Genomic DNA, 12,074 nt, shown 5'->3' with positions numbered 1-12,074 from the left:
GTGTATCGTATCAGCTATTACTCCAGATTCACGCCACCTGGAAAGTCTCTACAACTGTCCATGGGCTTGCTTTCACTTACAAATGCAGAGCTGGACTAATTAACACTCCTTAGAACAAACTTAAGAGTTTGACAGGCCCTGTGGGACACGGACAAGCATACCTGCTACAGATCTGACATTTTCTAGTGTACAAAGTAGAATCTGCCATGTCTTACTTGGCCAAAAATAGCCTTAAGAACCACGCGTGTGGCTTGTAATTCAAATTCCTTCAGAGACTTTGGATTTAATCCTCCCTATGTGCAAAGAATAATTCCAACTGCAACCTCTATTTCTTAATTCTGAAAAAACAGCTATTGGTTAATGTTGAATTTTTAAGGCATCAGTCTGTGCACAGCTATGAATACAGAATTTTTTATCAATTATGTTATTGCTGAATAACTCTACAGTATTCAACATGATACCTGCAGGGTGATACATGAGAATGTGGCCACCTCTTCATTTCGAGCTAATTCAAAGAAAACACTTAAACAATGGTGCCAATTAGTTACTAGGAGGAAAAAAAGCTTTGGACTTGAATGTGTGATAACATAAAATAGAACTGTCACAAAGATCAGTAAAAGCTTTATTACATTCAGATAATCCACAGAAAAATCCTCCTACCTGGTGGCCGATTTGCAAAATCTGAAAGCTTAGGGCCTGAATTATCTAAATTCATTCCTTGTTCTCCAGACATCGACGACTGATCGCTCTCCTCCAGGCCAGCTGGACGTGGTTCTGAAGAACTGAAAGAAAAATAATTGCAATTAAGATCCAGCCCCCACATCAGTGTTTGGCTTCTGCTTCCATAACTAAGTACTCAAGTAATTAAATCCTAGTACTTTTCACAGACCTGCAAGTAACGCCCTAACATGCACCACTTTCCTTTGTTTCTACCTTGAATCTGAGTTTTACAACTCAGAGAATGCCAATAAGTATTCCAAATGATATAGATATATGTATTTAAACTAAATACGCTTCCCTCTACTACTGCTGTGACATCTGTATAGATAAGTAAATATCATGGGTAGATGCACAGACATTTATTTTAATGGTAGCACCATTTCTTCCAGTACCACACCCAGAAGTGACTAGCTCAGGATATCAGAGACCTCTGCTAATGTCACAGCAAAAACGCACTGACCTGTCAGACGTTATAAGTCACCCCTCAGAGCACAGACCTTTGTGGGATACTGAGGCTCTGTAAATGATCATAGAATCACAGACTGGTTTGGGTTGGAAGGGACCTTAAAGATCATCTAGTTCCAACCCACTGCCACAGGCAGGGACACCTTCCACCAGACCAGGCTGCTCCAAGCCCCATCCAGCCTGGCCTTGAACACTGCCAGGGAGGGGGCAGCCACAGCTTCTCTGGGCCACCTGGGCCAGTGTCTCACCACCCTCACAGGAAAGAATGTCTGCCTCATATCTCATCTAAATCTCCCCTCTTTCAGTCTAAAACCGTTCCCCCTCATCCTGTCACTCCATGCCCTTGTAAAAAGCCCCTCTCAGCTTTTCTGTAGCCCCTTCAGGTACTGGAAGGTGCTAGAAGGTCTCCCCAGAGCCTTCTCTTCTCCAGGCTGAACAGCCCCAGCTCTCTCAGCCTGTCTCCAGAGCAGAAGGGCTCCAGCCCTCTGAGCATCTCCGTGGCCTCCTCTGGACTCGCTCCAACAGCTCCGTGTCCTTCTTGTGTTGGGGGCCCCAGAGCTGGACGCAGCACTGCAGGGGGGGTCTCCCGAGAGCGGAGCAGAGGGGCAGAATCCCCTCCCTCGCCCTGCTGGCCACTCTGCTGGGGATGCAGCCCAGGACACCGTTGGCTTTCTGGGCTGCGAGCGCACATTGCCGGCTGATACTCAGTTTTTCATTCACCAGTACCCCCAAGTCCTTCTCCAGGGGTACTTGATGCTCCAGGAGACTCTCCAGGACAATTTAAAATTGTTCCCACTCAATGCCCAATACTTCCACTGAATCAAGACAGCTTTTGCAGACTTAGAAAAAAGCCAGTTTCTACAGCTATCAATATGTGTGGTCAGAGGATGTAAGATAAAGAGGGATGCTGGGCAGGCAAATACGGCCAGGGAAAGTATTTGCAGTTCAACCCTTTGTCTAATCCAGCACACAACGAATTTTTGTGATGGAGCTGTTACAGGCTTACATGTCTCCACCAATAAATTTGATAAAAAATGGCAAAATGCGTCCACACGCCCCAGCAGCATTGCATTAGCAGCCACAAATGAACAAAAATCCTGGCAACAAAATCACCCAGAGGAGCTGCAGCCTTTGATGTAGGTGCCAGCAACGTGAACTGGAATAGCCGCCTAAAATTGTGAATACCATCTTAAACTTGTCATTTTGCCATTTATGATTTCTTTATAATGGTGGGAGGTTAAAAATGCTACAGTTAAAGATTAGATAAAAAGCTGACACAGAGCATCACTGCACAAACAGGTTTAACCTAGAAAACAACCGTGGTGCAAAATCGATTCTGAGAAAACATCTCCTGCCAGATGGGTCTAATCGGGCGAGCTGTGCAAACCTTGCAAACCTGACAGGAGCTTTGCTTACTAGCAAAGAAGGGCAGTTGGTGTAGGAAAGAATGCTGCTGTAATTGCTGGAAAATTTAAACATAACTTGAATTTTGAATGTAGCCAAAATTAACCAGGCATATTTAATAACCACCAGTCAAAAACACCCAAATTCTGAATGTGAATAACAAGCAAGATGAGAAGTTTGTGTGAGAGGGACAAATGTTCCATACTGTTCTTCTTTCCTGTTGCTCTGGATGTAAAAAAAAAAACCCAAACAAACAACAAACCATCAGCACATTAGGTACAGTGTGGATTGTCATAAGTAAACCCTTTGCTCCACCAGCTGCCATCTCAAGCACAAGCTTCAGATACAAAATCCCTTGTCAGAGTGGAGAGAGAACTCGAGAAGCCGAAAAAAAAAACAAACCACACCCAAAACCCCCAAACCAAAGAGGGCTGCAGATGCTGAAATGAGGTGTGCAAAAACAGAATTACAGCACAGACGCAAGCAGAAGCAGCCCTGCTGAAAGGGGATGATGCTCTGCATCAACCTGGGCTTTTACAGAAAGGCACTTGTCCTCTGATGCTACATGAATTTCCCTTCCCATGTGTACAGGGGGACTGGGGGACTGTCACCTCCAGACCTACAGTTAAAAGCTCTCGGAACCCGGTTGAGAAAAACCTCTTTGTCCTGCAGTGCTGTTCCCCCCCTGCACATCACCCTTCACCCTGGATACTGCAAATCTGAAGCCAGCAGTGATGTTACCAAGTGCAGTATTTCTGTTCTGCCAGTACACACGATGTTTACGGTCTGTGCACAGGGGAACATCAAACAACTGCTTGTTTGTGCACGTATTTAATAGCATTAACTAACACTTTTATCTACAATCACATTTAATCTAGCATCTTCTTCCTCAGTTTACATCCCATTACCTACGCTCTTCAGGTTCAGAAAACAGAGGCAAGCACTTTTAAACAACCTCCTTTTCCAAAATGTCTTGGTGTTCCTTCCAATGCAGAGCTGCTCAATTAAGCAAACCTTTAAAACTATTTTAGACTCAGCTGAAGAAACTCTTTCAATAGCTCGCTTATCCTATTTACATTCCAACATGGCTCAGTCTACAAGCCATATTACTAATGGTACTTTTGTTACTGTATTACCACATCTCAGAAATTATTTATAAGGAAAAAAAACCAGAATAATTTTTAGCATGTTTATCAAATTAGCTGCATTTCCACACCAGGTTTGCTGCTCTGAATTCTAAAATTTCGGAGGAAGAACGCCAGAGAAAAAGCCGAGATGAAAAGCATCCTATTTGCTTCTGACGCAAAATGAAGTGATCCAAATCAGAACGAAAAGAATCAGCAATTCCAAGACAGGAAACTGCTGAGCTTGCCTAATAACGGCAGGGAAGCCGAGAGCAAACAAGGCAGGATGGTATTACAGCCAGCTTTCATTGCAGCCGTCCTCCTTTTGCTGGAGAAGAATCTCAAACACATTTATAAGGCTAGCTCCCCTCTTAATGCTCCTGCAAGGACAAGATGATTAATATACAGCCCATTAGGAAGTAAAATGCTTATCTGCCTCAGGTGCCAAAACATTCTGCAGGTACCAATGGCAAGAGAACATTCACTGAAAATTTAAGTGATAAAATAAGTATAAAGTGGTGTTTCCTTTGTGAATACACCAAAATCTGATTAAAAGCCTTATTTAAGAGTTAGGAGTTCTTCTGAGTTGTCATAGCTCAATAGAAAAGTTGTAATTGAGGCTTCTTTTATTGTGAAAACTTTTTAACAAGCAAATAGTCTTGTGAGGCTTTGTAAGCTGAGAGGAGAGCTTTATTTATCCATTTATTGATATTCCTGGCCCCACTGAGGCTGGGTGATCATCAGTAAGAGCAATGAAAACAAAAATCCTAACGAGGCTTTTCTTTAACGATTAACGGATTTTCTTTTCAGAAGAGACTGCCAACTCGCCAGCTCCCTCTGAATCCTCTGTCATTTCCCTGGCAAGACAGCTCGCTACAGTAGTGGGTACTATTATTTTATTGGAATCTATTTAAAATAGAAGCATTTTATTTTTTACACATAGCACCAAATCTTTCCTACCTAGAAATACAAGGCCGATTTTGCCTTTGATTTGGAAAGAAAACAAAAAACCACCAACCAGCCTCTCCCTGAAAGATGCAGATGACTAACAGTGACACAAGGTTTGCGTATTTTACTTCGCTGCAGTATCAGCAGTGCCTACTGGTACTACACAAATTGCTGTCGGGCAGTGGCTATGCATCGTGAATGGTTTTGATTCAGAGAAAAATAAGACATTGTTATTGTTTGAAAGCATCTGGATAGCTTTGAATGTCAGGTGAACACCAAACCAGACAATATCTGCTTGCTCTTTGAGATTCTCTGCAGGATCTAAGGTCTCCAAAGCAGGAAGATGCACGTCCTACCGCTATGCTGCTGCTACTCTTTACGACTGGACCACAGGACACTACCTGGCACAATATACTGTTACAACTCACTCTGGCCAAATTACTTGCACTTAAAATTTCTGAAACGGCAAAATGAAGACACCTACACGCCCTCATATACCTCCCTTCCACGTAGCCAAAGACCATCAAAGCTAGAAAGCTCGGCACATGGTCACCTCTGGCCTTCCCCACATCCACGGCAGCCCTGCAGCAGGACAGATCCTGGCTGCCCACGACCGCCCGCCCGGGCACGGAGGAGCCCTGATCCACGTGCTGCAGGAGCTGACGAGGCACAACGAGTTGGGCACTGCAAGAAACGAGCTGGTATCTCAGGTACAGTTTTCAAGTCTACCCACACGTTGGCCACTTGGTTCCAGCTGAGTCACTTTAACCAGGTTTCCGCAGCTGGCCGTAGACTGTGTCCTCCTTCAGATCTAAGCTGAAATCACGTGGCCTGTTTTGCAGCAGTGTTGAGCTGACATGCCATGTATAATTATACAGCAGGTATTTGAAAGACTTTTTTCAAGGCCTATCAAACTAGCCTGCTCTGCTTTACCTTTGCTATGCAGCACTTCTGCACCTGTACAATGCACGTAACAGCTCCTGCGTTTTATTTCAGCACTAGTCAAGCCAATTAATGATTGTCACAAAAGATCACTTGCTAGAGATGATGCAAGTTGTTTCAGCCCAGAACTAAAACGTCCATGAGAAAATTAACTCCATCTTCATGGAAGAATCTTGACATTGTGCAGAAAATGCAGGTTGCGGCTACACACCGAATAACCAAGGGAAAAAATAAAATATTGGAACAGTCGCTTAGTACTTGAATGCCATCCACTCTGTGCACTGAACTGGACATCTGCCTCTAGAAAAGGCAGCATAAACCTCACGTTAAAGACTTATAATGATTATTCAAAGGAGTGGGACTGGTGGAACCAGAGCCACACCAGTAGCTTTTGCTACCTTTTAGTTTAAGAATTTAACTTTGAAATGTGGATATTCCTGTGTTATAATTTTCTGCGCAAAGTTCTTCCATTTTTTTCTAAAGCAAACTGGAAACAATGCCCAGAAGTCCCATCAGGGGGATTCCTGTCAATGCCCCTGCAGCTCATCTGCAGCATTAGAATAATTAGATATAGCATTTCTGCCTGTCCCATTTTAGCTGAATGATGGCAGAGCGGCAGCAGTCCACCACCCTGTGCTGATATGAGTAGACTGTCAACAGCAGCAGGTTACAGGACAGCTGCTAATGAAGAACAGGCTGGCTGAAGAGGAATGAACAGATTCAGCAATCTCCTATTTCCACTAAACAGGTACATTCATTCATTATCTCTCAATATTATCCCTGTGCCTCTTCCCTCTCAAGAGTTGTGGTTTTTTTTCTTTCTTAATCTCTTCTAGACCAGGAAGACCAACACTGCTCGGGCTTGTTATCCTCATACCCAGAAAGTACCAGATTCCTCCCTCTAACTTCTAGCTGCAGCTTCAACTAAGGGAGAAGTCCAGCTCAATTCCAGGCAGAAACATGTCAGGATGTACATATAATTCAGGAAACAACCCCCCAAAAATCTCTACTGCACATGTTATATGGAGGCTTCTAGTTCTTCTGAAAGTACTTCCCAACCTTTGTTCGTGGCTGTCAGACTGCTTACAAAAGGCAGCCTCCTCTTCCAAGGGCTGTGGACACTGACATTTTGAAACAACTTCTACACTTTCTTTACGCAGTAAAAGGAAGGAATGCTGCTGTTACAATTGGGTTTATAACCAAGCTGGAATATTTGCATGGGTTTTTTTTAACCTTGCACAAACTTTCCAGTGGCAGACTTGCCAGTGGGTTATCATTTAACTCTTGAGAGAAATTGCTACAACATGAAATAATACAGGTCCTTTCTCACCCCATACGTGCTGAAAAAATATTGACTAGTTGCCTGTGGAACCTCCCCATGCCCCTTATAAAAACAATGTAATATTAAACCTACGTTGTTTGTTCTAGCTGTTGATTATTTTTCTTCTTCCTTGGAGGCTTCTTCTTCTTCGGCTTGTTGGCATTCTGATTATTTTGCTTGTTGTTCACACCGAAGTGTCCTGCTGAGATATCACTTTGGAGAAGGTTAACCAAGAGTGGACTTGTGAGCGTAACATCTTTATTGACGGGAAAAACAGGATTCTGCCCACAGGGAATCTGATTCCCATTTGGCGTTCCACTAAACCCTGTATTGAAAGGCAGCCCATGGCCAGAGAAATGACTCCCTGAAGCGTTGTTGTTTCCTTGCATTGCTTGCATATGAGAAGGCACCATGTTTGGCTGCTGCACAGGAACATCAGGTAACATCTGTGTCAAGTTCACATCATTATTTGTTGTAGCAGTAGTATCCCCAAGTTGTTGAGATATGTGAGGACCAGGTCCAGTGGGTCTTAAAACTTGCCCTTGAATTCCCATAACCTGAGAAGGATTACCATTCACAGGGCCTTGCTGTGCCATCATCTGCCCAGTGAACTGCACCATGTTTCCTTGCATGTTTGGGGTTGGTCCTCTCATCAGTTGAGCTGGCCCCGTCATAACATTGGACTGGTTTTGAGTACTAAAAGGCTGTTTATTTCCTTGCATCTGAGTGGTCATCATCTGTTCCATCATCGAGTTTTGCTGTAACAAGACCTGGCCCTGAGGTCCCATCATCTGATTGTGTGTAGACATCATCTGTTGACCCTGCTGGGGAATCATCTGTTTGGGTGGGGTCATCCTTTGGGGAGAAGGACCAAGGTTTTGGTTTTGTGGTGTCACCATCATTTGGCCTTGCGGCATGAGCTGAGTTCGAGAAAGTAGCATCTGGTTTTGAGGGTTCAGCGATCCCTGAGCCTGAATGTTCACCATCTGTCCTTGAGAGGATACGATTTGCTGATGCATTCCCATAAGCTGAGACTGTGGTCCTTGCTGAGGCTGTCCCTGCATGTTGCCCATGTTAACTTGTGGCACCCCACTAGCACCAGCCTGCTGGTTGTTCATATTTCCATGAAGCCCCATTAGATTGGTCTGCATCATGTTTGGTGGACCATGAGGTGCTTGCATCTGATTTTGAGGAGGTCCAGATCCTTGGCCACCTTAAAAATAAAAATTGTCAGTAAGAAACTGATTGGAGTGGTATAAGAGTTTTCACAACTTTTGATGTTGAGTGAGTACTCCCAGATTGCTTTCCCCCCTTTTCCAATGAACTGGAATATCTGACATATTTGCAGTTCTGTGATGCAATGTTTGATGCTACAGATATATGAGAGTTGTCAAAACAGAACATCATACTTCTCAAAATAAACATTTAGACTGGTACTTCCCGTGTACCCCACTGCAGGACACATAAGAGAAATTTAATTTCAGTTGTTATCTGTACATAAGTTTGAAAACCTTCCATAATATCACTTAACTCAGTAGAATAATTCCTAACCAAAATAAACTTCAAGCCTTAAGATTATTTTATAATGGATTAAAAAATAAATACACATGAAGTACTGATGAAATGACATTATCAGGGTATCCACAATCCAGACAAAAGAATAATAATCGAAATGTTAAATGAGATTTAGGTTTTACAGGACTGACTGTAAGCAGACTTCCAAAGCTTTCAAAGGAACTAATAAATAATCTTTTCAAAAAAGAACAAGATTATTTTGTTGTTCTGCTTCTAAGATAACACTCTTTTTTTTTTCTCTGGACAAGAAATTTCTTTTGTGTTGTATCTTCATCACTCCTAGGCTCCAAATTTCAATGCTACTTCGTTCAATTTCTTAACAAATACTCTGGATCCCAGTACCACAGTCCTAATCAATAATAGTTGGGTTGTTTGAAAAACACGAGCAGCCTCTTGCTTTTCTCTTCCTCATTTAGCAATACACACAGAATGCCCCCGCAGCCCCAGCTAGCTAACTCCCTATTAATGACAGGAGTTTAATGTTTTGGTATTGCTGTTACACAAGTAAAGGTGTAGTTTTCTACAAAAAAACCCCAAAAACGGAGGCACACCACATTGCAGACAGACCTGTGTGCTGCACGTTCTGGCTGGTTTGCAGCTGCGGCGCTCCGCTGTTCCCCGGCGTTCCTGGAGCTGTGGAAGGCACCTGACCTTGCATGAAGTTCTGGTTAGCCTGGCCTGCAGGGAACCCTGGCGGGAGGCGCTTGGGCATTCCTGAACACAAGAATTTTCTTATTAGTAAGTATGGAAAACAGGAAGGAAAAAAAGAGAAAAATGTGTAATTGGAGTGTGATGGGAAGAACACCTCTGAGTCTGCGCTGCCACGTTACAGGTTTAGGCAGAAAGTGGTTTTTGCCAATACACGAAACCCACTGAAGACATTTATAGTTCTTATCTGTGCAATAATTCTGCCTAACAAGCTACTATGTTTGGTTCAAACTGTAATTTAAGTACAAAACTGACACCACAGAGAAGGTGGTGAGTGCACGTTTGACTTTTTAGAAACTAGAAATTAAAGCAACATCGTTTGCTGCATCTCAACTCTAATCAGGCCCTTCACTTTCTCCACGCACACACACACAAATCACTTGTATTTTTATTACAGTGATGTGCCTCTCTCAACAACAACTCTCACTGTAACACACCAGGTACACACCCCTTAGCACTCCCATGCACTGCTGCTGTGTGTACGCACACTCAAAATAACTTTGTTACCCTGAGTGGGCTGAGTAACCCCACGAGACAGCACGGCCAGAGCGGCTGCTCGTGCGAGTAACCCTGATATTCCGAACTGCAAGAGCAGGTCACTCTGTCAGGCCCCTATCTGGCCCACACTCTGACAGATCAAAACATCACTGCTGCCCTGGGCCAGAGAGTAAACCCTTCCCTCTGCCCACCAACATGAGCAGCAGCACACATGGATTTAACAGAACCCACCTCCTTTTAACTCGCTGTCAAACAGAGGGTGCCACGGACCGACAAGCAACCCCGTCCTCCCTGATTTTTCTGATCCACCATACACAGCCAGAACTTGACTTCGGTTCCTTCTACAGTTACAGCTTTCTTGCACACTTCATTGTATTGCTTGTGTTAATTAATCTGGTCTTAGGTTTGTAACTAGTATTTCAAGATAATCAAGTTTACAGGTCAAACAATAAGACGCATCTGCAAATACGGAACATACACTTCCTGCAACATCCCATCACCGGACCATAGGTTTAGTTCTGCTAAACTTTGAGGAAAGTTTTGCATGTAGGAATGAGAAATGCAATTTGCATGTTGAACTGAGAAAAAAAGAAGTGTTAACATGGCCTGTTCCAACACTAACAGAAATTCTGATTTGCTAAATTAACTAGGTGAAATGGAAAGCGTTTGAATGAATTCATTTACATCAAACCTCTAAATGCCAGATGGCTTAAAAATTGAAAAATCTGTAATTACAACTTAGTTAACATAATGCAAGATGGCTTAAAAATTGAAAGATTTGTAATTACAACTTAATTAACATATAAATTGCAGCAAGGAATGAGCATGCACAGAAGCCAGGCAAAAATCTCGGTAAGTGGAAGCAACACAGCTGTGCTCAAAGCAATGGAATCCTGTCCTTTTACATCAGCTGAGGCTATAGCTCACAGTAGGATCACTGATTTTAGCACTAAGGACTACAGTGGGTCCCAATAACGTATCTGGATAGTTTATTTGGGGTGTCATTCTTAACTCGAAAAAGTAAGGTTTTGTTTGTAGTAGGTTTACTTAGAGAGGAAGAAGAACACCAAGGTTACACCATCCAGAGGTCACGGCTATGCTACCCTGAGGAAATGATTCCTGATGGGGCCATGGGGCTGGTAAGGCAAAACTGTAGGGAAATGTGACTATAATAAATAATAAATAATTGCTTCCAGATGGAGACAAGATAAGATATACCAAGTATATGGCACTGGCGGATGCTAAGAACAGTCTGGAAGAAACCTTGAAACTGAGACAATTTATCTGAATCAAATTCGTCTGAATTGAAATTAGACCCATGGTACAAACAGTGAAAACAAGAAGCTTGTCCAGACCAGCAGCCCTAGAAACAGGTATTCCTTACAGCTTTTTGGGCAGATTTCAGATGTACAACATGAGAATGCAAGAAACTAGAATATACGTATGTGTGTGGACAAAGAATATGGCTCATATTTTATAAGTACATAAAGAAAATATTTTAAAGGCTTAAGGAAGAGCTTGTGTATGGGTGTCTGAGAGCAGCCATTCAAGAGAAAGATGAACACACGACTAAGCAGAGAGAAGTGCTACAAATCTGGCACAGAACTACAAAAGGCTCAAGGGGAAAAACCACCAAGGACACCAACCAAAGAGATCCTGGGATTGAGAAAGGAAATTCCTTCACTGTTAGAGAAGAATTCTAGGAGTAGTAAGCAAAAGATGTGAGTGTGGAGGTGCAAGGAGAAAACTTAAGACAACACAGCCAAAGGGGAAGTTAAAACATCCCTTGACTTCTTAATCTTAGAGCAGGGAGTACAACAGCATGGCAATAATAGCTCTTTCCTCTTCTATATGGGAAGAAACTGATGACAAAAAGAGAGGGTCAAGAAGAGACAACCACAACTTAGAAAGGAAGATGCAAAATAATGCCTCACTTCCGTAGTAGAAAATGTAAATGCGATAGAGGAAGCTGAAGGAAGAAAGAAAATGTTCATTTTTTCTTATTACACTCTCTCAAAAAAAAATCCCCGCCCCTCCCCCCCAAAAAAGACCACCATCAAACTAAACAAAAAACCCCACACCATCTCTGAAAATCCTGAACTTGCTTAAAGGCAACAGAAGAATTGTCAAGAGGACGACTGCCTGTCATAGCTAGCAACTGCGTACAGCAATTTCTTTCTGCAGTGGCCCAGTCTACCCTTAGGTCACCACTGTGACACTGCAGGGCAGAGACAGGTAGTAGAAATGAAGTGATGCTGATGCTAATTCACCCATCCCCACTTTATACTCCACCTATGTCTCTTTATTCTGTCTTTTAAAGGATCTTTTCAAAACTAACAGCAACATTTGTTCTAGCCATTTTATGTTTC

General features: G+C 42.8%; 1 protein-coding gene across 5 annotated transcripts in view; it reads right to left on the bottom strand.

Annotated features, from left to right (window-relative positions):
- The window catches only part of NCOA6 (nuclear receptor coactivator 6), a 46,004-nt gene that overhangs the window by 13,148 nt on the left and 20,782 nt on the right, over nucleotides 1-12,074 (bottom strand). For all 5 annotated transcript variants that reach the window (XM_068419614.1, XM_068419618.1, XM_068419617.1 and 2 more), the window contains 3 exons: nucleotides 9,067-9,213; nucleotides 7,018-8,137; nucleotides 661-782 (listed from right to left, as the gene is read on the bottom strand). In XM_068419614.1, the coding sequence (XP_068275715.1) occupies nucleotides 661-782; nucleotides 7,018-8,137; nucleotides 9,067-9,213 (1,389 nt within the window). The remainder of the gene's footprint in view (nucleotides 1-660; nucleotides 783-7,017; nucleotides 8,138-9,066; nucleotides 9,214-12,074) is intronic.

Source organism: Nyctibius grandis, chromosome 28 (genome assembly GCF_013368605.1).
Source record: "Nyctibius grandis isolate bNycGra1 chromosome 28, bNycGra1.pri, whole genome shotgun sequence".
In the NCBI taxonomy this organism is placed as follows: domain Eukaryota; kingdom Metazoa; phylum Chordata; class Aves; order Nyctibiiformes; family Nyctibiidae; genus Nyctibius; species Nyctibius grandis.
Note: the sequence above shows the minus strand (reverse complement) of the source record. Positions and strands in the feature narration are given on the sequence as shown.